Raw genomic sequence first — 25,393 nt, forward strand, 5'->3', positions numbered from 1 at the left:
TCCTGGGGCAGGCGGCCCCCGCTTCCTGGGGACCACGTGCCGCCTCCACAGCGCAGGTGCCTCGACGGCTGGAAGGGTCCTGCGCGGGAGGGTGCGGCCGGTGCGCTTACAGTGACCTCCTCCTCCTGCGCCGCCTCATCCTCCTCCTGGGGGCACGGCGGCGTAGGGCGGAGCGGTGCCCTGGGGAGAAAGGGAGCCTGTGAGTCCCCTGCCCCGCTCCCTGCTGCCCGGCCGCCCTTCGGCCGCCCACCGCCCGCAGCCCAGGGACGTCCCACGGCGCCTGGGGACGGGCCCCTCTTTCCGTCCCCTACCTGTGCGTCTAGGCCTGCGGCTCTGCCTCCGCCTTCTCCGGGTACTCCTGCGCCTGGAGCGGGGTCTCCGCTGGCGGCTGGGGCTGCTCCGGCTGCGGTGGCGTCTGGCCATGGCTCCTGCTGATAGTCAGCTTCTGCCAGGCCCACGGCCGCGACGCCCCAATTTATAGTGGGGGTGAGTGTGACACGTGATGACATCATAGTCTTGAGGGGTGACGCTGCAAGGGGGCAGCCAACCATGTGCCGCCACGTGGGAAATGTCAGCGTTGCCCAGGAGACCAAGAGGAGCTGTCCCCAGCCCCCAAGTTGCCCCCAGCCCCAAACCAGAAAGGTAAATATTGAAACCCCAAGATTTAAAAAGTGTCCATGGAATATTTAATTCAAACAAGGTTCCTCCAAGCCGGTGAGGAACGGCCCTTCCTCACCTGGCAAGAGATGGACACTGGGAGGGAAAAGGCCCGACCCCCCTGGGAATCAGACCGGGGGAGACTTGTCACTGTAAAGGGTTTATTGATTCTTGCTCCCCAGTACTACAAATGGGATCACGAGTGTGCACTTGGCAGGAGGAGAAGTTCACTGGGGAGGAAAGAAACCAAGAGGGGATAAGGATTATCTACATCCATTCTGTGTATATGGAAAAGAGGGAGAGAGGGAGGAAACGGAATGGAACTTCTGGGGAATTTTAAGGAAAGAAACACACCCTGTCTGTCTGAGGCTTGCGGATTGTCCGTCTCACCTTCTGAACTCTTCGGACCATCGAAAGCCTCGCGAAAAGGCAGCAGCACTTTCCCAGAGGGGTCAATACTTCCGTGGGCCGGATCACGCTGCGAGATGTGAGCTGCAACCCCACACTTCCCCAACAGGAGTAACCCAAATACGGTCTCATTTACTTTCAAACTCTTCTGACAACTGTTTTCACCCCTTCATTCCCAGGGACTCCACACCGTCACTACAAGTGTTCCCAGCCCCCTGTCTCTGGGGTCCCGATCTCCTTCAGAGCACTTTGGGGTTACGCATTCACTGGTCTTTCCATGGCTCCATCACTGGGATGTTTTATTTAGGGGGAAGCAAAAATTGCCCATGAAACTTTAATAACTGGTTTAGAAATTCCAGATGCCTCGATTAAGTAATAAAAAAACTGTCAGAAGGCTTGTTGTTGTTGTTGGTTTTGTTTGTTTTAAAGAATAAGAACAACAATTACTCTACAGTAGTTTAGTTTGCTTAGATTTCTGTTCTCTCTGTATGACACAGCATGTACAGGTACCTAATTACACCTCTCTATGGTATCTTGGCACAAAGAACAGACCACTGCCCTCAGGGTAAAGATTTAGTACATAAAATACTATCCAGAAATCAACTTTTAATAAATATCTTTAGTCCTCCATCCTATATACAAGTACTTTACAGCAATGCGCAGGAGAGAGCGGACTGTGAAGAAGATGGTTATGGACATAAATTACGAGTAGGTGATTGCAGTCAGGTGCCCTGGGGCTGTCATGGAGATTTGGAGGTGCTGAACAATAAATACCTCTCTCCCTTTGAAATGAATGCTTCCAGCAGGAAAAGAAAGTGATGGGTATTTTAAGTCTTGCCACAGCTGTTTCTTCCCAGCGCCTGCTCTACCTCTGTAGGTCTGTTTCAGCTCTGGAAATAACAATGGGATGGCCTGGAAAGCGGATCTCACACTGCTCCAGGCCGTGGTGGTACCTACAGAACGTACGTGGTTTCCTACACTGGGCTGACTCATTGGCAAAGGGACACGTAAGGGACACGCTGCTCCTCCTCTGTGTGGGTGGTGGGGCTCAGCACTCGCTTCACAGGCACCAAAATTCCTTCTCCCAACCCGTGACTGGAATTACGCTGCGGTTTCTAAGCCTACTGTAGAGGCTGTGAGGAGACCCACACCTTCAGCTTGACCATTCCTCCTTTTTCCTTTCCCCCATTTCAAAAGAAAGCATTGTATCGCTGATACCCCCCCAAGAAACCCCCCACTGAACCCCCTTTCCTGGTGTCAGCTCGCATGAAACAGAACTCCTCCTTTCATCACCGTGCTGTTAACAGACCGGCTCTGGGAACGTGAGTAAGGCAGAAGGCGATGGCAGGCACCTTAGCAAGTGTCCGGGGTGCACCAAAGGTAAACGGTTGTCTGACTGCACGGAGCTCTTAAAAATAACAATATTAATTAATAATAATAATACTGGTTTTCTGCACTATACAGTATGTACACAACAGCCACTCGTACAGCATCCGTTCCGAGATAAATTAGCGATACAAGTCTCAGGGAGTCGACTGTCCCCTCACCAAAGTGTTTGGTGTAGTGTAAACATTTGGTGCCTCTTGCAGTGGGGCATCCTCTACATGTGAGGGTGTTTCAAACCAAAAAGCCCCGAGGGGAGCGCTGAGGTCAGGGCCGCACTGCTGTACGAGCGCTCAACGATGCCCGCAGCAGCTCCTGCTCGCTGTGGGGAATACTCTTTGGTGCTTTCCTCCGACATGCTCCAGCCAGCCAGGTAACGCGGCACGGGAGGAGGACGGGAGCGACTAGAAAGTGAACCAGCACTTCTTGTTCTTTGTATTTACAAGGACAGCGAGTGGATGACCTGCAGCGTCCTGCTCGCGGAGAGCAGCATGCACCATCGCGTCCAGAAGTCAGGAAACGGAACCCAAAGAGCCAACCAAAGCCTCTCCCAAGGGCGATCCTCCACAAGACATTCGCGCTCATCTCTGCACTGGGGAGGACCTCAAGGGCCATCTCTTCTCCACGTGCTTCTCGCTCTTCCGTGAGGTTCTGGGAGGAGGAGGAGCTGCTGTGGTGTTACTGGCTGGCAGCACAGGACCCGCCACTGCCAACCCAAGCGCGTTAGGGGGCCTGAGGCTGCTGCTGTTGGTGGGCGACTGGTGTAGCAAAGCCAACCGCCTAGAAGTCTTCCTTGCCTGAGAAGCTCTCCACTGTGCAGTCTCACCACCTCTGGGCTTGGTGTTGGATGGGGAGACGAGTGTATCCATATCCTCCTCCGCAGAAGGAAGCCTGTCCAGAGAGCTTCTCCCGGGCAGGAGCTGTGCATGGTGGGGCACTGCAGGTGTTGGTGCCATCAAAGCCCGTGGCACATCAAGCATCGTTTCCTCTGCAGTTTTGGCGGCTTCGGTGAGGAAGGGCGGTGGGAGGGTGCTGCTGCGCTTGCTGCAGGACTCACAGCACAGCTTGTTGTAGCCAGGGATGGAGCAGTACCGCGCAAGCACTTCCATCTGACAGAAGATGGACTTGTCTCCCATACAGGGCTCATCTGCAAGACAGAGACACCTTGTCAACCCGGTGAAGAGCACGGAAAGGCCTGGCCAGCGTTTCGACAGGCACTGACAAGCATCTGCCCACATGTCATGGATGATGGGCGACACCAAACAGGCAGAGCCTGAGATGCTTCATCCCTGACAGAACCCACCACCACCCTGAAACATAACCCTTGGTGGGAACCAAAGATATGGGGGGGTCACCTGGAAAACATTACCTTCTGCACACACCAGCTGTGAAGAGCTGTGGGAAGGTGAGTTACGTTTGCGGAGGGCCACACACAACAATTCCCAGGGCTAACCTCCCAGAGCTCCCACATAGCAGGCTGGGTGCAGTTCCACCCACCCCAAAAACCCACCCTTGCTTCCAGCCTGAGAACAGTGTCAATCTACCCCTGGAAAAACGATGAACCCAACCCTTGAAGGAGTGAAACCCCAAGCAATCTCTCCTAACGATGCCCTCTGAGATCTCCTAAAATAAACTGTGACAGAGCTGGATCAAGCTGTGTTTGGCTAAAGCCGAGTCTTTCAGTCGCCTAACGGTAACTGGAGAACCAACAGAAAGCTGCTCACAGACACGTCAGTAAGACACCTCCAAGTGAAGCATGTGGCATTCCCTTCAGTCAGAGAAAAGATCTTGGAGAGGTCAAAGATCTGTCAGAGCTCCCCAAAACGCCATCGCTCCTTTGAGCACACACCGGACGGCTGCTGCACCGTCGGACTAAACCAGCAGAGAGCCAAGGAGCAAAGCAGGGAGTTGGAAGGAGAACAGAGGCTTTAGCAATGAGCTAAGTTGGGCGCCCAGAGGTGAAGCTTTAGCGTCACCAGGACTGGGGTGAACACCGAGCACCTGTAACACCCATGAGCAGGTGGCACTGTCGAGTGTTTCTGTTCCTCACTTTGCAGCCTGTCACACTGACTCCCTCTGGGACAAGGTCCCTGGGTACAGGGAGGTGCAGGGTCCTCTGTTCAGGAACGTGAGTTTCAATTAACACTTCACTCTTGTTTCACACAAGCTGTCAAATTCGTGGTGAGTATCTGAACAGAGCCACGCCAAGGCATGGAAGAAGCTGGGAAGCTGGCTCCAGGCATCTGCAAGCAGCTGCACTATTTGCAGATTTGGTAACGAGGAGATTGAATACTTCCTTAATTATCTCACCCAGCCTGCTGCTCGCTGGTGCAGTTCCTTATCTGCACAGTCTGGCGTATCCCATGCCTTGGCAGCACCAACACCCAACAGAGCAAGGCAGAAGGACACCTTGGAAGGCCACCTTGTCCAGCCTTGCGTCAGGGTCAGCGCTTTCCACATAAGCTTCTCATCATTTTCACCTCAACACATCCATAATGCAGTAACCCCCTCCCCACAGACAGCTACAGGGACCCTCCAGCACAGACCACGTGCTTCAATGCTGTGTTCCAGCCTGACCTGTCTCTCTGCCATGCTGGGCTCAGCCCCACAACTGGGACTCTCAAGAAACATGTTTGGGGCATCTTTGTTCCCCCTTGAGTCTCCTGAATCGGTTGCTACGGCAGCACCCTGGAGTCAGACTGGGAACTGACAAACACATAACCCTGCACCAGACATAAACCCAGTGAGGGGCTGCAGCATGGGGCATCCAGGAACACTCCAGCACTTTGGGGACACACCAGCAAGCAGTTTCCACCAGCAGAACTTTCCTGAGATCTCATGGCTGGCTGGAAACGGCATCGATGGGCTTCACTTAACCACCTGTATGCCAAATTATACCATGAAAAGCCACTGAGGAGGTCTGTTCCATGTCCAGTCCTCCACCCACAGCAAGCAACTACACAGTCCACACAGTCACGACCAGCAGACGGCACGTAATGCCGCTTATTAACCTCTGGAAATTTAATTAGCTTCCCATATCGTGGTGTTTTCTTCCCTGTGCACACGTGGTGCCTCACCACCTGTCAACGGGAGGCAGCCAAGTGCAGCCCGACCTCTCCATCAGCATCCATCAGCTCAGTCCCACCAAACCCAGTAAAGTGACACATGGGGACCTCTGTGGGGGTTGGGATTCTTCCTAAATAGGGAATGACGAGGATTTTCCTCGCTCCCAAGCCAAGGGCTTCCTTGGCCACATGTTTGTCAGCTCTCAGCAAACCTCACATTAAATCCACAGCGTTGCTGGGAACACACGCACCCCAGGAAGGCACTGTGAGGCTATTTCCAGCAGGAACTCAGCACGGGAAGCTCAAGGGTCACATTTAGAATCCATCTAGACTAGAAGAAGCTCATACTGGACACGCAAATCTTTGCACCATCTGCAGAACGCTTCCACCTCTGTGGGAATGCAACATCTGAGCTGGAAAATTGTGGGAGCTGGCTGGTTACACCACTGGGACTTCCGTCAGGATGTGAAACAGCATCACCTAACGTGATGAACCAAGAAAAACAGAGCACCAAGCTCTTTGGTTTATTTTTGCCCTTCTCTTACTCAGCCCTTTTCCCTCCCTGGTAACTGTTGGGATCCTGGTTCGTGAGGGTTTCGATTTCCCCACTCAGGTGATGGTGCAAAGATTTGGTTCTGTGCTTATCTACTCGCAGGAGGTGCCGTAGGTGCAGTCTGGGAGCTGCATACTCACATAGTCCCTTTTTTTTACTTTTTAGGTTAGCTCTGCACACCCTAGTGACCCATTTCCTACGCGGCGTGGAAGCGCTCGCATCCTTCCGCTGCTGCTGGCGGTAAAACTCCTCCTTCTCACAGCTCAGCACTTGCTTCAGGGGAACTAAAGAGTAGAAGACACAAGACAGCGTATCGGCTCCCTTAGGCAAGTGTTAGAAGATGAAGCTACTGGAATCTAAGGGTCAAGTTTTTCCCCTCAGCTTTCGGCACTGAGGAGGCATCACCAGGGGCATCGCTGACTGAGTGCAGCTGCTGGGGAAGCTGGTGTTTTGGGATGTCAAACAGCACGTGCTTCCCTCTTCCCTCTGTGCCATGTGTCGCAAAGCGGGCAGAGTTCATTGAAAGGCTTCCCAAGGGTCTCCTCTGTACAGGTTCTTGGGTGGAGCTCATCTTTTTGTCCCTGTACCACAAAATCTTGGGGTTCTCCTGGCCCTCTGCGCTGGGGAGGCTTCACTGGGAATAGTGTGTGTGGTGCTGAGCTCCCCAGGTCAGAAAGTACAGGGAGCTCCTGAAGAGGGGACAGCAAAGGGCTGTGGAGATGCTGAGGGGACCAGAACATCTCTCTGGCAGAGAGTCTGAGGGACTTGGGTCTGTTGAGCCTGGAGAAGAGAAGCCTGAGGGGGATCTTCTCAGTGCTGAGAAACCCTTGAGGGGTGGGCTCAGGAGGACAGGTCAGTCTGTGTTCAGTGGTGCCCAGGGACAGGACAAGGGGCCGTGGACACAAACTGGAGCAGAGGAAGTCCCATCTAACCCTGAGGAGGAACTTCTTTGCTGGAGAGCCCTGGGCCAGGCTGCCTAGAGAGGTTGGGGAGTCTCCATCTCTGGAGACATCCCAGCCCCGTGATCCTGGGCACTGTCCTGTGCAGCCAGCTGGAGGGGACCCTGCTCTGGCAGGGGTGGGACTGGGGGATCTCCAGAGGTCTCTCCAACCCCCACCACTCTGTGAGTCTGTGAGCCCGACACAACCACAGAAACGCATCTGCTGCTCAAATTATTGCTATGTACCTGCCAGATAAAGCCCTGCCTCCCACTCCTGTCTCACCCCAGAGCCATGGGACAGCTTAAGTCACATATCTATGGGAGGTGTCCTCATTTTTCCATGCTATGAGCCTTGGCTCTGCCCAGACGTACAGCACAAGCACTGGCAGCTCTCCCCCTGTACCCAGATGCATGTGCAAGGGAAGAGGAGCGCTCATAGGCTGCACAGCGGAGAGGAAATCCCACCTACAGCCAATGTCCATGACCACTGACCACTGCACCCACCAACCCTGCACACAGGGGTCACTCCTCTGCCACCCCCAAGCCCACAGGCCTGGTGCCCATGCAGCGACCGAGGCTCCGCAGGCTTCAAAGTGACGCAAAGTGTGACCAGGCCCAGAGACCTTCTCTACGTAAGTACTGAGATTTTGGCTGTGTTCCCCCAAACCAAGACTGATGGCTGAGTCTGACAGGTTGGAGCTGGATGTGAGGAGGCTGAGGAGCGAGCGTGGGGCACCCCATGGCTTTCTCAAAGCTCTCAGGGACTCAGCTGGATGTTGTTTCAGAGTGCTTCCCCAAAGCTCACCACGTGCTAGAGCTCTGCAGCACCAAGGCCACTCATTAACGCTGTTTTAATAGCTGTGGTGCTGTGTTTCTGAGCCCTCTCTTGTTAGGTGATGTACCTCCCTGCACGTGAAACCCTTCCTTTGCCAGGGGTGTGTATCAAACACCCAGAACATGGAAGCCACAGCAAGTATGGAGCGGTTGGCCTCTACTCCAGCTCTGAAGGGCTGTAGGAGGCCAGCTATGGCTTACACCCCACATCAGTGGGGCCCAGGGCTGAGCAGTGCTTGGCTCTGAGGGTCACTTATGGCCAGAGAGACTCAGTCCTATCTCATGCCAAGAAAACATAAAGATTGTGACCAGCTCGGTTCTGAAAGGTGCCATTTGACAGCAGCTGGTCAAGAAAAGCCCAAGTGATAGGGATATGGGTCAGCATAGGACAGGAACAGTTGGACTCCATGATCTTAAAGGTATTTTCCAGCCTTGGGATTCTGTGATGCTTAAAGCACGGGGCTGCTGAGGTGGCGCTTGAAGCGCAGGATGAAAACTCTTCCCATAGTTTGAGATGGCCTCTGAAGGTCCCTTCCCACCTAACACCATCTGTGTTCCCATGGTTTAACACAGGAAAGTCACAGCAGTTCAGCTTCCACTGACCACTGAACACAGGTCTGTGGTTTTTCCCTGCAGGCTTCATCACTCCAGGATGAAATCCCACGTCCAGCATCTCTGCCCATCACCGTGCTACCTGGTGAGGAAGCGTTCCCCTCCTCTACCCCTGTGGTTTTAGGGTGTTCTCTTACCGTTACAGGGAGCGAGTTTACACACCCTCACTGACTCCGGCTTGTCTCCGTCGCACCGGTCGCCAGCGCGGCACACGATCTGCCGGGTCTCCGTCCCCTCCCCGCAGGTCACAGAGCACTGTGGAACAGGCACAAGGATGTTCAGCTTCCACACCCACCAAGATCTCCCAGCTCTAAAGCAGCCCAAGGTTGGCGTTGGGGTCAGGCTAGGGGGAATGTGCAGAGCAGGGAGATGTTCTCCTGCCTCCTGTACAGTTAAATTCATTTTTAGAGCGTGTAATGAATCTTGCTAGTTATTCTTCCCATGGCTGATACTTCATCTTGACTATGTAACATAAAGAGAACACAGAGGGCAGAGAACACTTGGCGTTTACCATGTCAGCTGCTTGGTCCTGAGTCCCTGTAAGGAAGTAGCAGCTCTCTGATTCCAAACCAGCCAAGCTGGGGAAACTGTTATGCTGCCTGTGGAAGCAGGGAAGGGACAACTTGGAGACAAACAAGGAAAAATTCAACATTAGTTTGGCTGTATCATGTATCTGATGTGTGACTATTTCCCTTGCCAGCTTCTGGAAGAGCTAGAGGAGTCCACAAAGCTGGACGTCGTCACCTGCCCAGGTGGCCAAGAAAGCCAATGGCATCCTGGCTTGTATGAAAAATCGTGTGGTCAGTAGATCTGGGAAGGGGATTATGCCCCTGGGACTGGGCAGTGAGGAGGCTGCACCTTGAGTGCTGGATCCAGTTCTGGGCTCCCCACCATATGAAGGACCTGGAGGTGCTGGAGCGTGTCCAGAGAAGGGCAACCAGTGTGGGGAAGGGGCTGGAGGGCAAATCCTCTGAGGAGCGGCTGAGGGAGCTGAGGGTGTTCAGCCTGGAGAAGGGGAGGCTGAGGGGAGACCTTCTCCCCACCTCCACTGCCCTGCCAGGAGGGTGCAGAGAGGTGGGCGATGGTCTCTTCAGCCAGGGGACAGGAGATGGGACGAGGGGGAATGGGCTCAAGCTGCCCCAGGGCAGGGTCAGCTCAGCTGGGAGGGAAAAGTTCTTCCCTGGCAGAGTTGTGGGGCTGTGGCACAGGCTGCCCAGGGAGGGGGCTGAGTCCCCAGCCCTGGGTGTGTTTAACAGCCGGGGAGATGAGGTACTGAGAGATCTGGGTCAGCACAGGACAGGGACAGTTTGGACTCCATGGGCTTAAAGGGCTTTTCCAACCTTGGGATGCTGGGATTCTGCTGCAGCCTCACAGGCTTGGGAAAACTCTCCATTACAGCCCAGAGCTTTCCCAGCTGTGACTTTGGACACATGAGATGTGAGCAAAGGCACGCTGCCTACTCGTGACTGAAGCCTGCCTACCTCAGACCAGGGCCCAGCCTTCCAGGGCGCAGGGCAGGGTACTCGGTTGCAGGGCCGGCGGCTCTCGGGCCGATCTCCGCTACAGTACTTGAAGTGGACAGAGCGGTTTGCGCCGTCGTGGAGGGGCTGGATGCATCGCACAGTCCGGATCTGGTAGCCTGAGTTCCCACAGGTTTTTGTGCAGTATTCCCACTCATCTGCTGCCCAGCTGGGGAGGAAAAGAGGAGGAACACTCCATCACCACTTCCACCCATTCTCCATCCTGGGGCCAGGCAGTGCTTGGCATGCACCAGCTCTGTGATGGAACCGCTCTGCCGGATCTACCACCCCTCCTACACAGGCAGAACCCAACCACAGCGCAGGAACTTGGGCCTAGCAAGCTGTCAGCACCCTCCCAGACGTGGCTTGGGTTAACTTCCGTGCCCACCAGGCGGAGCTATCGCGTATATGGAGACAGGAGGCACACTCACAGGGGCTGCGTGCACTCCTGAAGGTTGCACATCCTCCGGATGGGCTTGGGCTTCTTGCTGGCTTCACAGAAGCTGCGATGGACCATTTTGTTATCGCTCTTCCTGCGGCACCCGTATTTGGTGTACTGGAACCCTGGGAATGTTTCAGAAGGAAAATCAGGAAAAGCAAGTCCCTGGCACGAGTTTTGGTTGGAAGAGAGTTTTAACCCCTGGTTCCCAGTATTTAAACTTGCTCACAACTGGCTGCTGGGCACTGAACCCCACGGATGCTCTAACACAGCACTGAGATAGGCTCTTAAGGCCAGAAGGGATGGTTACACCACCTTAGTCTACGCTCTGTGTTATGGAGAGGGGAGAAGTTACCTCCACCAGCTGCCCTGAGAATCAACCCAAGTCCCATGGCAGTGGTTTCGCTGCCACAATGATGTCACCAGCTCGACTGCTGCACCTCGGAGTTGCAGTTTGTCATCAGCTCGCCCCACTCGTTGCATAAGAGCAAAGCACAACCCCTAAGTCACACCAGCACTCTGAGTCTGAGCTTGCAAAGAGGAAACATCACGGCCATTTCCAACTGGGAACTGCCTTGGGAACTGCTGCCCCGTTAGCCTCACCTCTGTGCCTGGGAAGATGATGGGACAGATCCTCCCAGCAGCTCTGCTGAGGCACATGGAGAGCAGGGAGCTGATTCCTGACAGCCAGCATGGCTTTACTACGGGCAAGCCCTGCCTGGCCAATGCAGTAGCTTTCTACAATGGGGTGACTCCATCCATGGACAAGGGCAGAGCTGGATTTCTGCATGGCCTCTGACATGATCTCCCCCAACAGCCTTCTCTCTAAGCTGGAGAGATATGGATTAGATGGGTGGGCTGTTCAGTGGATAAGGAATGGGCTGAGTGGTCACATCGAGGGTGGTGGTCAATGGCTCCAAGTCCAGATGGAAGACGGTGACAAGCCATGTTCCTCAGGGGTCTGTGCTGGGACTGGTGCTGTTTAATATCTTTACTAGGGGTTGGACTAGGTGACCTCTGAAGGTCCCTTCCAACTTTACACATTCTATTTTCCTATGAAAGTGGCTTTGGGAACTGAATTTAAACACTTAAACTGGACTTCTTCCCAGGCTTTTGAATAATCAGGCACTTAAGAATATTTTAAGCTTGGACACCCAAAATAACAAGCCACTTTTAAAAGAGAAATAAAAGGAAGGCCAGGATCTCTAAAGCTTTCACTTCTCCCCCCAACTTATGCTCTTCCACTTCTGACAATCCCTCAGGTGCTATGTCAGCTGTTTACCTCCACCACAGGGCTTGGAGCACTGTGACCAACTCTTCAACGCCCACTCAAAAGTATCTACTTCTTCTTGTAGGACGTTGTTGCTGTTGATGGTTGGCACTGAATCCTCATGAATGATGTATTTGTATGTCAGGCTGGACCGCGTGTCATTCTCCCGAGGAATGATCTATCAATAACCAGATGCAAACAGCAGTCATAAAGCAGAGCTATTATTTACTCCTTTGCAAAGTAAGGAAACTGAAGGCTGGCTCTGAGGTCGGTGTCTTTTCATAGTAAGGGTGAGGGAGCCCTGGGACAGGCTGCCCAGGGGGTGTGGAGACTCATTCTCTGGAGATATTCCAGCCCCGTCTGGACACCGACCTATGCGACCTGTCCTAGGGTCCTGCTTTGGACTCTGGAGGTCCCTTCTCACCCCTATGATTTGGGGAAATGGTAGTTAACTCACTGGAGGAAATACTGGGTTTTGCCTTCAGTTAGAGCTAACATCAGACCAACACAGATCCACTTCACCCAAGGTGCATTTTGAGGCCACCACCCTCTGGGATGGCGTGGCCACATCATTCACTTGGCTAAAGAGCCAGGTTGGTTTCAGACATGGTTTGACATGCACTGTCCTTTCTTGGGCCACTGGGAACGTCCTACTGATGTCCCACAAAGCAATAATGGGCTTCTGATTGACATCTCACCGCTGCAAGAACAGGCAGCAGCTCACAAGACCAGGTAACAGCTAAGGAGAAACGGGCTTTGGGCTATCACCCATCTCGATGGTGTGTGTCTTTCAGGGAGGGGTTACCCAGCGGTGTTTATTCACACAAGCCCCATGCTGGCTGTGTGTTTTTACAGGAGACAAACCCACCACCATCCCCCTGCTCGACCTGTAACCTACCAGCACCACCACCGCGTCGTGCAGGGGCCCATCAGTGTGCAGAGTTTCTATGTCGTCCTCGATGCTGTACTCCCACTCCACGCCCAGGTCGATGAAGGATCGGGATCTGGCCTCCTCCCCTTTCCCATTGAGGATATAGTGTCCTGTAGCCTGGTTCTTAATTGCTGGAAGGATTGGAAACAGTGCCAGCCATGCCTCCCGTCAGGGCCTCGGCAATCGGGGTGGGTGCACAGGCAAAGCAACTGGAGAATTCTAGAAGGTCTTTCACAAAAAACCCAACACACCAGAGAGTGCTCCAGCTCGGGCAGCCTCCACATTCTGGTGTGATGCCAAGATGCCTTCACATATTTACTTCAATTCTGCACCTCCTTATCCACTCAGGGACCTAGACCAGACCAAAGCCTATGCCTACATCATGAGCACCTCTCCCATTCTAGCTCCTTCCCAAGGAACTTGGGGCAAACCCTCAGCACCACCTTATCTGTGTAAGGCCAACCCCAGCATTACTGGGAGCGCTCACCAGCCTGACAGACACCTCTTATTTTCCTCAGATAATGGAAACAGCAACTTTTCCATCTTGTGTTTCAGTTCCTTCTGCGTACATACATATGGACCAGATGCTAAAATCCACAGGCAAAGAACCAAAAGGTGTTTGAGCCCCTGGGAAACTACCTGGTTTTGGGTCCCTGCACCACACCGAACGAGTCACACGGTGTGGGGTCACTGGTGTTACCAACTGGAAGCCAACACGTTAGGAGTCTGAAAGACAGACTCACTTTTTCTAGTTAGATGTGAGGGAAAAGTTCTTCCCTGGCAGAGTTGTGGGGCTGTGGCACAGGCTGCCCAGGGAGGGGGCTGAGTCCCCAGCCCTGGGTGTGTTTAACAGCCGGGGAGATGAGGTACTGAGAGATCTGGGTCAGCACAGGACAGGAATGGTTGGACTCCATGGGCTTAAAGGGCTTTTCCAACCTGGTGAGGCTGGGATTCTCTTCTGTGCCATAAACCACAGCAAAAAAAACTGTGCAGAAACCTCCACACGCCTCCTGAGCTCTGTGGTACTCAGTGAGTAGCTACCAAAGCAGAGCTGTGCTTCTCTGGAAGTTGCTATCAGGCTACACTTGGTCCAAAAGGAAAATCCTGGACTTAAACCCCCCCAAGTTTCCCCCTTTGTTTCAGCTGTTGGACTGTCAGTGTCTTTTATTTCCCCCCTTTCTTTTCTATTCCAACTCTCCCCAAAGGGTCCATACCTCAGGCGCTGCTTTGGCCTGTGAGGAGCTGATTAAAAGGCAGCTAAAATCCATGAAGATCTCCTCCCCTCCTCTCCCATGATCCCCAAATCCCTTAAGTGTTAGGAAGCAGAAAGCAGCGAGATACAAACTGATGGGCAACAGAATGAACTGTCCCATGTGAGAAAAACCTGCAATGAAATGGACTATAAACACATCACAAGTTCTCCAATCTTCTTTCCAGTGAAACAGCTCTTCCATACGATCCACAGCTAATTGGGGCAATTAATTAAAGACCCTGAATTTGATTCATAGAGCGTTTCACCCCAGCAGCACCCATTGAAAGGCATGCAATGACAACCTCTCCTTAGGAGGCCTGCAAGTTGGGATGGGTTTAACATTTTGAGGAAGGTCCAATGAGAAGTCAAGGTTTGTTTACTGAGGTTCTGCTGTAGGACTCTGTCCTTCACAGGGAATTGGGACCTCATTTACCCAAATGCTTGGTTTTGGCTATTTCTCAGGCTCTTCTGCGTGGGTGCCCCGTGCTTCTCAGCATGCCGCAAAGCCAGACCCCAGGAGAGAAACACTTACCAAGAAAGTGAGGAGAAGCCTCGTCTTCTTGGATAAACACATGTCGAGCACCAGGAGGGATGTCAAACATCTTAAGGTACCCTTTGGCATGTGTGGCGGTCAATGGGGAGAGAGGAGGTGGAAAGAAAAAGGAATAGCCATGGTTAGGAGCGCGCTACGTGATCCAGCTTCCACTTGCAGGAGAGGGCATCCATCCTCAGCCGAGCAGCAGCAGAAGGAAATGTGAGCAAATAGTTTGTAAGGGGTTTGACAGGACCTCCTGTGCTGCTTCTCTTTGGGGAGAGAAGAGAAACAGCTTACAAATCTATTTGTCCCTTGACTAGCTACAGAGCCACAGGCCGTATGGATTAACAATCCAGGCAAAGCCAGGTTTCCTATGCTCCTTGGCAGGTGAGGGGGAAAACAAGTCCTCCTCGTGTTTTTTTCCTAGTCACTCCTCAGCCAAGCTGTTAAATTGGAGTTTACTGGCTGTCCCATTTGGTGTCAATGCCTCAGGCATGTCTGCTGGCTTCTGAGAGGGCCAAGGCAAGGTGGGTGCAGCGCAGACGCCGTTGCCGCTGTGTGTCGGCAGAGGCATAGCCCAAGCTATTTACAGCTGGGAACCTGAAACATATCAATTAAATTGCTGCTGCTGGAGTCACTGGGCCTGAATTCAACTCTCTACTGCAGGGATCAGAAAACTGTTGCCAAAGAAAATTATTCTTATTTTACATCCCCATGATTCGTCCCTCCAAACCACAGGTAATTAGTGCAGCACTAAGTACTGTCATTAGGAAGACTGCAGTTCCTCCCGGGGACCTGCCAGCAGGTACTGCTAGTAGTGTTTTCAACAAGAGCATCATGATGAGTGCACAGCTTCTGCACATTTCTAGTGTTTTCTCTTTAACAACTGCAGGTCTAATTACAATAATTCCCTGTAGATCCCTTTTTTTAGCAGCTAAGTTCTTTCTGTCCTGTCCTTGGCAATGCAGTCCTGAGGAATCACAGAATGGCATGGGTTGGAAGGGACCCCAAGGAGCACAGAGCTCCAAACCCCTGCCACAGGCAGGGACACCAACCTCCAGGCCTGGAGCTACACAAGGCTGCCCAGGGCCCCAGCCAACCTGGCCTTCAACACCCCCAGACACGGGGCACCCACCCCCTCTCTGGGCAGCCCCTTCCAGCCCCTCACCACTCTCTCTGCAAACAACTTCCTCCTAAGATCTCCTCTAACCCTTCCCTCCATCTTCACTCCATCCCCCTTGTCCTGCCAGTCTCTGCCCTTGAACAAGCTGATTCCCCTCCTGTTCCTCTGCTCCCTTCAGGGATGGGAAGGCTGCAATGAGGGTCCCCCACAGCCTTCTCTTCTCCAGGCTGAACCAGCCCAGCTCCCTCAGCCTCTCTCTGTAGGGGAGCTGCTCCAGCCCCTCTGATCATCTCCATGGCTCCTCTGACTCCTCTCCAACAGCCCCATATCTCTCTTGCACTGGGGGCCCCAGCTCTGGACACAGGACTCCAGCTGGGGCCTCACAGGGCAGAGCAGAGAGGGACAATCCCCTCCCTGTCCCTGCTGCCACCCCTCTGCTGATGGAGCCCAGGATCCCATCGCCCTTCCCAGCTCCAAGGCTGGAACCCAGCCCTGCTCCAGAAACCCTGCTGAGGTGACAAGACCCCCATCATTTGCTCATTGCTGACACAAGACATGTGGTGTGGGAGCAATTCTGTGTCATCCTGGGGACTCTGGCGCTAACGAAGGCACCAGCAGTCTGCCTGCAAATTCAAAGCATTGCTCTGAGCCTGCAGAACTGGGGACCAGGCTGGGGAGCGACTGTGCAAACAGCCCGTGCCAATCCTCTCACCAGTCGCCTCTGGAGCATAGGAAACACAAAGCTTTGGCTTGATTTGCTGTTATCTGCCGGATGGAGAGGAGAACTGCAGCACCAACTCCAGGCTTGCCATGGATGCCCCTCTTCCTGCAAGCTCTTCAGACTTACCCAGAGTATTTTTAGCCTCCTTGGTTTCAGAGAGGGAAACATTGCGAGCTCCTTTGGGCAGTGTAAACGCTCCTCTTGCCCTCCCTTAAACAGAAGGCCTGGAATTAGTGCTACAGGAGCCAGGTCCCAGGGTTTTATCAGCTACCTTCCTCAGCCAGATGGTCGTCACGAGTTTAAAGCACCAGTTATGTGCTGGGTTCAAATGGGTTTCAAAGGGTGACCAGACACATCTAGCGAGCTCCGGCAGCCAATGAAAGTCAGCCCAGTAAGAGCCAGGGAGGTGGTTTTTTTTAAGTGGGATACTTGCAGATTTCATTTTCCAGAAACTTGAGTTCTTTTTGGCACCTCTTGCTTAAGGGTTTCCCTGTTGGAAGAGGTCAATTAGTCTTTTTAACGACCAGATTGCCCAAGTCACTGCAAAACAACTGACATTTCATAAGCCCTTCTATCCCTTCCAGATACATCTGGGTATGAGCAGCCCCACCAGCTGTTAATGAACGGTCGTGCTTCCCAGACAGACACTCTGTCTCATGCCATCACCCCATCTGTGGTTCCTGGTGGCAGAAATCCTGAGCCACAATGCGCTCCTGGGGTCAGCAGCACATCAAGTGTCTTTCTGGCCCCTCGTTGGCCCTGTGCATCTCCCAGGGAGGACAGCAAAGCCTGGGCAAAGACTGTGGGCTTGGAGCTGCGAACCAGCGTTAGGGGCAGCAGGAACCAGGCTCATCAGAGAAAGCTCCTACTGGGCAAGAACCAAAGCTGTGACATGGATATCCTCCCTGCCCCTGATTTCCAATCTTTCTCTTAGTGGAAACATCAGAAATGCTCTCAAGCAGCCTTAATTAGGAATTAGTTCTGCTAATTTTTTTAAAGGACCTTTTTAAGCTAAAGTTTTAGGAACAGCGAGGTGGCTGCCAGCTCCAGGAACACTTGAGTTTCTATCCAAGCCCCACGTCACAGCCTCAAGCCCCTCACTCCCCACGTCTGAAGGGGTCTTGTGTTGCTCCGTGCCCAGGGGAGCATCCCTTTCACACAGGCTCTCCGCTCCAGTCTGAAGATTATGACCAGTAAACTATTCCAATTGGAAAAGTTACTGTAAAAATCACTAAGCATGTTTGGCTGAGTATTTTCCCCACTTTATTTACCCATCTTTGTCTCCTCACTGCCCAAATCTTTGGCAGCCTTCAGCCCTACTCTGCGAGTGCAGATATTCCCATTACCTGCACCCTGCCTCTCCCAAACCACTCAGCTTTAACAGGCAGGTATTCCCAAAATTCCCACTCCCTATCAGACAGGAGATGCTTCCTGGGACTGGTGGGGAGGTTAAAAATAAGCAATGCAGGAAAAGTGTAAAATACAAAATATCCTCAAGCAAATTGTACACGGGAATTGTGCCCCAGCTCAACAATAACTGATGAAACAGAGATCTCTGAAGAAGTCTGAGGAGAGCCTGAGTCCTTACTGAGATGAAATGGGCTGCAAAATATCCCAAAGAGCAGCAGGGAAGGTTTAACCAGGCTGCTGCTCCGCTGGATTTCAGTCACACCACGGCAAGGCCTGGAGAAGTGAGGGAATGGGCTCAAGCTGCCCCAGGGCAGGGTCAGCTCAGCTGGGAGGGAAGAGTTCTTTCCTGGCAGAGTTGTGGGGCTGTGGCACAGGCTGCCCAGGGAGGGGGCTGAGTCCCCAGCCCTGGGTGTGTTTAACAGCCGGGGAGATGGGGTACTGAGAGATCTGGGTCAGCACAGGACAGGGACGGTTGGACACCATGGGCTTAGAGGGCTTTTCCAACCTGGTGAGGCTGGGATTCCTGACCAAACATTTCCACCTTCAGTTCAGGATTCACCTGTGTTTATCCTTCATTTGTTTACTTGAATAAAGCACTGGAATTTGTGAGGAAGCATCATCACCCCCCAGTTCCACAGGAGGATTCACATGCCCATTTACATGCATGGAAATCCACACTCCCACCCATGCCCTGACCTTGGTGTCAGGAGGAAACCCAGGTGAGGAGCCTGATCTTTAACAGGAGAGAAACAGGGTCTCCTTCAGCCCTCTGCTTCAGCAAGAAGAGCTGGGCTTTAGCAGGGCATCCTTCCTTCCTCAGGGACTGAATCCTTGTCACCTGTGAGGTTACAACCTACACCCTGCTCCCCAGCGCAGAGCTCTGCTCCTTTTGCCCTGCTCCCTGGCATAGAGCTCTGCTCCCTATGCCCTGCTCCCCAGCACAGAGCTCTGCTCCCTGTGCCCTGCTCCCTGCATAGAGCTCTGCTCCCTGTGCCCTGCTCCCCAGCACAGAGCTCTGGTCCCTGTGCCCTGCTCCCTGCATAGAGCTCTGCTCCCTGTGCCTTGCTCCCTGCATAGAGCTCTGCTCCCTGTGCCCTGCTCCCCAGCACAGAGCTCTGCTCCCTGTGCCCTGCTCCCTGCATAGAGCTCTGCTCCCTGTGCCCTGCTCCCTGCATAGAGCTCTGCTCCCTGTGCCCTGCTCCCTGCATAGAGCTCTGCTCCCTGTGCCCTGCTCCCTGGCATAAAGCTCTGCTCCCTGTGCCCTACTCCCTGGCATAGAGCTCTGCTCCCTGTACTCTCCTCCCTGGCATAGAGATCTGGTCCCTGTGCCCTGCTCCCTGCATAGAGCTCTGCTCCCTGTGCTCTGCTCCCTGGCACAGGCTGCATTCCACAGAAGCAGCAAGCACGAAGGAAAAGCCATGGACAACAGAAACCACAGCCAGAGGGGTGGAAATGCTGTTCCTACCGAGTTTTTTGGGGGTGCGGGTGAAGGTCCCCTTCACGGTTCGGCAGTGGGAGTTATCCCCGCCGCAGACACCACACTTATCTTCCACCTTGTTGGAGCCGATTTCCTTGTCGCACCCTACTTTCTGTGGGAGGAAGGGTAAGAAAAAGGACAAAGAATTAAACCCAAGGGATGGCTTTGTCACCCCTTGCCAGTTTTAGCTGCACTGGGACCCCAGTGTGACTTTGCTGCTGGGAATTACCACCCAACACCCATCTATTATACTGAAATGCAAATTACTCAGAAATCCGGTGCTGTAGTGGTTTTTCTGGGAAAACCAGCACAGGATCCTTGCTTTACATTCACCACCCTTCAAGAAGGGTGGGAAAGGAAGAAAAATACCACAGGATTCTTTACCATACTCAAAACTAAGTGCAAAAAAGGCTCAGCAAAAGGCTCAGCTGAAAAGAGGTTGGGTGTTTCCACTCCAGCATCCGTGCCGGCGCTCCGATTGACCCCAAATCTTATGAGGAACAGCTCAAGGCAAAGATTTCATGCAGGGAGACATGTGGAGTCTTGTCTCTGTGCTGCTGAGAGAGCTGGTGGATGGCCTTCTGGCTCGGGCTGGAGAGCAGCCCCAGGAAGCTGGGACTCACCACGCACTCCCCGCGGACGCAGATGCTGTAGGGATCTTTGTAGGAGCAGCGAGTCCCGTCGTGCGCCAGCTGCTTCATGTAGGCGACGTCTCCGGTTTCCTTGGATTGGCAGTAGAGGTGACACCTCTTGTTAGCTGCGTGGCAAGGAAAGAGAAGAGACTGCAGAAATAAAGGGTGGTTCAGATGGGCTTCAGGAAAATACCCCATGGAAGGGGTGAAGAGCGTCTGACAGAGTGACAGGACCTTTATCAACAGTAGTGGGGGAAAGGAAACCCAACTGATATTGCTTTCCTGGGAATTATGGTCTCTTTAATGGGAATTCTGGGAATACTGATCTCTTTTATTCTCAAGGCTGTTCAGGCTTCAGAGAAGCAGCCTGAGAGGGGATCTGATCAATGGGGATCAATAGCTGAAGGGTGGGACACAGGGGGACATGGGCAGCCTCTTCTCAGGGTCTGTGGGGACAGGACAGGGGCTGGTGGCCTCAAGTTGGAGCCCGGGAAGTTCTACCCCAATCTGGGGAAGAACTTCTTCCCAGTGAGGGTGAGGGAGCCCTGGGCCAGGCTGCCCAGGGGGTGTGGAGTCTCCTTCTGTGGAGAGATTCCAGCCCTGACCTGTCCTAGGGACCCTGCTTTGGCAGGGGCTTGGACCCCATGGGCTCTGGAGGGCCCTTCCAAACCCTACAGCTCTGTGATTCTCAGAGACATGGGTTCCTTTCCAAAGAGGCTCCGTGGATTGGGCTCTCAGCAGCTTTCACTCTCAGCCCAAGGGGGTTTTACAAAACCACAGAGAGGCAGAAAACACACAGAGGATTCAGGTCTCTCACTCCCTTTATCCTTCTGGTTTTTGGAAAACAGCAGCTGAACACTTATGTCCCAGCTGCTGTCTCAGCCCCCTGCACACAGGGTATCACAGGAGACACCAAGAATCCCAGAATATCCTGAGTTGGAAGGGACCCATAGGGATCATCAAGTCCAACTCCTATGAAGAACCAGCAGCAGCTCCCAACACCCTGCAGCCAAGTGGGAATCTCTCTGTGCTCGAAACCACCCTTGTCACTCAAGGTAATGCCCGGGTTGGATTGGTATCAGTACCAAGGACTGAGAGGATCAGGCCCCAGCAGCTGCACCTATAAAAGAGTGGGAAAACACCCAGAAGGGCTTTTTGTGTAGAAAACTGACAGGAAACCACTGTTACTGCTTTGAGCAGTTGCCATCGAGCGCTGACCCTTTGCTCACAGGTCATACAGCTGTCTGGGGGAAGGGCTGGGAAGAGCTTTTCCTGAGGAAGCCGGCAGCTTTCCACACTTAGACCTGAGAGCTGAGTGCTGGAGCTTGGCAGCACAGAGCCCTGAACGCCATGGGCACCCACCAACACATGGCAGGGGCCTCGGGCTCCCGGCTGCACCACATTGTCCCTAAGAGGAGGGGGAGTGGGGGGAAGCCTGCTGGTTTGGGGATGCAACAGCCATCTCATCCACACCTTAAGTACTGTGTCCAGTTCTGGGCTCCCCACCATAAGAAGGACATGGAGATCCTTCAGCGAGTCCAGAGAAGGGCAACCAGGCTGGGGAAGGGGCTGGAGGGCAAATCCTCTGAGGAGCAGCTGAGGGAGATGGAAGTGTTCAGCCTGGAGAAGAGGAGGCTGAGGGGAGACCTTCTCCCCACCTCCACTGCCCTGCCAGGAGGGTGCAGAGAGGTGGGCGATGGTCTCTTCAGCCAGGGGACAGGAGATGGGACGAGGGGGAATGGGCTCAAGCTGCCCCAGGGCAGGGTCAGCTCAGCTGGGAGGGAAAAGTTCTTCCCTGGCAGAGTTGTGGGGCTGTGGCACAGGCTGCCCAGGGAGGGGGCTGAGTCCCCAGCCCTGGGTGTGTTTAACAGCCGGGGAGATGAGGTACTGAGAGATGGGGGTCAGCACAGGACAGGGACGGTTGGACTCCATGGGCTTAAAGGGCTTTTCCAACCTGGTGAGTCTGGGATTCTGTCTCACACATCCCCTCTTCTTTCCTTCTGGGAAAGGAAAGGAGGAACAAGAGCCTCACCGGCTGGGGGAGGTGCTGGGAGTGACCTGTGGTGAAGGCAAAGAGCAGGACTCACGGTCGGGGTGCTCGTAGGGCAGCCAGTGGTGTTTGCTGCTCTGGAACTCGAAGTGGGAGTTGCGGTGCTGACACTGCTGCGCTCTGAAGTCCTCAAAGTGCTTCGGGCACTCCTCTGTATTGCAAAGCTGGAACTCAAAGTTCACCCCAGCACAGTCTTCGCCTCCGTTAACAGGCCTGGGAAGAGAGGACAAGGCAGGAGATACTAAACCTGCTGGAGATGAACTCCAGGGGCTTGTTTGTCCCCTATCTTAGATGGAATTTTACACTCTAAGAGACAGTTTTGCAGTATGGGGTGTTAAGTGATGGGAATGGAGAGAGTGGGGCACACCACACAGGCCCATGCTGGTGGCACCACTTTGGGCTGCCCAAGGCACGTGCCAAAATGCAGAGGCAGCACGTGCACACGTGTGCTGCTGATGGACAATTTACAGTTTGAGGTTATCTAAGTGCATCCCGCTGCTTCCTGAGCTCACACACTAGATCCTCTTTGCTTTCTTACACATCAGCTAAATCCCTGGGATGGTTTCCCACAGCCTGGCTTTCCCCTGGAAATTCCTGGGATTCTCCAAACAGGATGCTGGCTCCCCACAAAAGCCCTATCTCCAGTCCCATTTCCACCGTCACCGGTAACGCCTCCCAGTTGCCCACAGGACCTACATGGGGTTGTTGCACTGGCGGGTTCGAAAGCGAACTCCAGTCCCGCAGGTCCGTGAGCAGGAGCCGAATTTTGTCCAGGGGCCCCAGTTGCCGTCCTGCTTCAGCTGGTTCACATTCTTCCACATGCAGTGACCTTTGTAGCACCACTGGGAAACCAGGCAGGGAAGAGGGGTGAGAGCAGAAACAGCACCCAGCCCAGAGGGGTAACTGGGGGAAAAATTGGGGTAACTGCAGGAAAAGTTGGGGTAACTGGGAAAAGTTGGGGTTACTGTGGGAAGAGTTGGGGTAACTGGAGGTAAAGTTGGGGTAACTATGGGAAAAGTTGGGGTAACTGCAGGAGAAGTTGGGGTAATTGCAGAAAAAGTGAGCCCACAGGGCTGAGAAGGGACATCTCATAGAGGACAAAGGGTGGGCAGAGACCTTCCCAGGACCAAAGGGTGAGGGATCCATGTGCTCTGGGCCCAAAAGTACCTGATCCCCCAAAGCAGCCTGATCCCTGAATGAGGATTGGATGCTCCCCCCCCACCTCCACCTTTTATTCCCCTCCTCATGCTGGTCCTGTACCCCACTAATGCAGAGGGTCTGGGTGCAGGGCAGTGGGCTGCTCTGCTGCTGCCCTGGGCATGCTCAGATGGTGTGAGTGGCTCTTCTCTATCTCAGAACACACAGGATTTGCTAAACTAACACTTATTTGAGTATAATTTTATAGTTAAAACCGAGTTAACAGCAGGACACCCCACTGGGGACAGTAAAAGGGAGAAAGGGCTGATCTCAAGGCCACACAAGCAGAAAGCGGTGGGATGTCTGGACCACAAGTGCTAAGAAGCAGAACCAGTAACAGCATCACCACCAGCCACGGAGTCCTGAAGATACTTCCTGGCACTTTGCAGATGAGACTTGAGTCCATGAAACATAACAGAAAGGCCAGGGAAGAGGCTGAGAAGGGGTCACACCTCAGTGGGGGCTTTCTGGGTACCATGGCAAACCTTGTGTGGTTCGTGGAGGGAAAGCATAGCTCCCTCCCTCCGCCCAGGGAAGGCTGAGCAATTCCCTGCTTCCCCCTGTGCCCCTCAACCCCAAACTCACTTTCCCAGGGGCGCACTCTGTCCCGTCAAGCGGGGGTCCCTTCTTGGTCTTACAGAAATAGGGGTTGTCCGGATGGCTGCACCACAGCTGCTTGCAGGGGTCAAAGGTTCGGAACTGAAATGCAGAACATGAGATGAAAGGCAGCATTATGTTATTACCACTGTCCAGTGTGGATTCGACCCATCTGGTGAACTCATAGAACCTCAGACTGGTCTGGGTTGGAAGGGACCCCAGGGATCACAGAGCTCCAACCCCCTACCACTGGCAGGGACACCAACCTCCAGGCCTGGAGCTACACAAGGTTGCCCAGGGCCCCAGCCAACCTGGCCTTGAACACCCCCAGACACGGGGCACCCACCCCCTCTCTGGGCAGCCCCTTCCAGCCCCTCACCACTCTCTCTGCAAAGAACTCCCCCCTAAGATCTCCTCTAACCCTTCCCTCCTCCAGCTTCACTCCAGCCTCCTTGTCCTGCCAGTCTCTACCCTTGAACAAGCTGATTCCCCTCCTGTTCCTCTGCTCCCTTCGGGGATGGGAAGGCTGCAATGAGGTCCCCCCACAGCCTTCTCTTCTCCAGGCTGAACCAGCCCAGCTCCCTCAGCCTCTCTCCGTAGGGGAGCTGCTCCAGACCTCTGATCATCTCCATGGCCCTAACTCATCTCACCCCCATGGCCACCAGTGAGTACAGGGCGTATAGAAAGGAGAGGGCAGGGTATCCTCAGAAAGGAGACAGCAGTGCTTGTTCCCTGTGTCCCTGTGTCTTGTGCTGGTGAGAGGACGAAAGGGGGAGACCCCACAGCTGGGAGGAAAAGGAGGTTTTCCCCTTCTTCCTCCCGTTGTAGGATCACTACCACAAGCCAGCGTCATGAGGACCAGGCCACCACCCCTTGACCCTTAAATCAAATGACCTGGATGACCGGGTTTCACTCATAAACCTCTCTCTCCTCATTACAGCTCCGTTTAATTGCTCTCCAATTAGAGCAAGTGAGCTACTGCAGCTTGTTCCTAAGGCCCCCCACTGACAGAGATGGCTGCCAGGGCCGTACCGCTGTGCACATCTTGTAGCCGACGCCGAAATCGAAGCGGCACTGCTCGTCCATGGAGTAATTGATGCCTGGCAGCTCAGGGAGCTTGGGCCAGTCGTGCTCAAAAGGGTCGTCAAGAAGACAGTCATAGGAGCTGTTGGAAGAGAGACAGGGAAAAAAGATAATGAGAATCATCGAATCCCAGACTGGTCTGGGTTGGGAGGGACCCCAAGGAGCACAGAGCTCCAAACCCCTGCCACAGGCAGGGGCACCAACCTCCAGGCCTGGAGCTACACAAGGTTGCCCAGGGCCCCAGCCAACCTGGCCTTCAACACCCCCAGGGACGGGGCACCCACCCCCTCTCTGGGCAGCCCCTTCCAGCCCCTCACTACTCTCTCTGCACAGAACTTCCCCCTGAGATCTCCTCTAACCCTTCCCTCCTCCAGCTTCACTCCATCCCCCTTGTCCTGCCAGTCTCTGCCCTTGAACAAGCTGATTCCCCTCCTGTTCCTCTGCTCCCTTCAGGGATGGGGAGGCTGCAATGAGGTCCCCCCACAGACTTCTCTTCTCCAGGCTGAACCAGCCCAGCTCCCTCAGCCTCTCTCCATAGGGGAGCTGCTCCAGCCCTCTAATTATTTGCATGATGCAATGAGATTTGATAGGGTTTTTCTCTGGCTCAGCAAGGTCAAAGGACTCATTCTCTGTATGGCTGTACTCCTTCCCTCCAACCTGTTGGATGTCTGGCTTATGCAGCTTCTGCTTGCCCCAGTCCTACC

At 53.8% G+C, this 25,393-nt stretch overlaps 1 protein-coding gene across 1 annotated transcript in view; it reads right to left on the reverse strand.

Annotated features, from left to right (window-relative positions):
- Positions 1-2,899: 2,899 nt before the first annotated feature.
- Positions 2,900-25,393, reverse strand: part of ADAMTS3 (ADAM metallopeptidase with thrombospondin type 1 motif 3) — a gene marked incomplete at its 5' end in the record, with an annotated part of 86,854 nt that continues 64,360 nt past the window's right edge. The window contains 14 exons of the mRNA XM_084266961.1: positions 2,900-3,595; positions 8,590-8,707; positions 9,934-10,141; positions 10,404-10,536; positions 11,694-11,859; positions 12,580-12,743; positions 14,397-14,477; positions 16,677-16,733; positions 19,119-19,242; positions 19,754-19,887; positions 21,850-22,025; positions 22,509-22,654; positions 23,595-23,708; positions 24,639-24,771. Coding sequence (XP_084123087.1) covers positions 3,030-3,595; positions 8,590-8,707; positions 9,934-10,141; positions 10,404-10,536; positions 11,694-11,859; positions 12,580-12,743; positions 14,397-14,477; positions 16,677-16,733; positions 19,119-19,242; positions 19,754-19,887; positions 21,850-22,025; positions 22,509-22,654; positions 23,595-23,708; positions 24,639-24,771 — 2,320 coding nt within the window. The 3' untranslated portion in view covers positions 2,900-3,029. The remainder of the gene's footprint in view (positions 3,596-8,589; positions 8,708-9,933; positions 10,142-10,403; positions 10,537-11,693; positions 11,860-12,579; positions 12,744-14,396; positions 14,478-16,676; positions 16,734-19,118; positions 19,243-19,753; positions 19,888-21,849; positions 22,026-22,508; positions 22,655-23,594; positions 23,709-24,638; positions 24,772-25,393) is intronic.

Source organism: Gallinula chloropus (assembly GCF_964237585.1).
Source record: "Gallinula chloropus genome assembly, chromosome: 7".
Taxonomy (NCBI): domain Eukaryota; kingdom Metazoa; phylum Chordata; class Aves; order Gruiformes; family Rallidae; genus Gallinula; species Gallinula chloropus.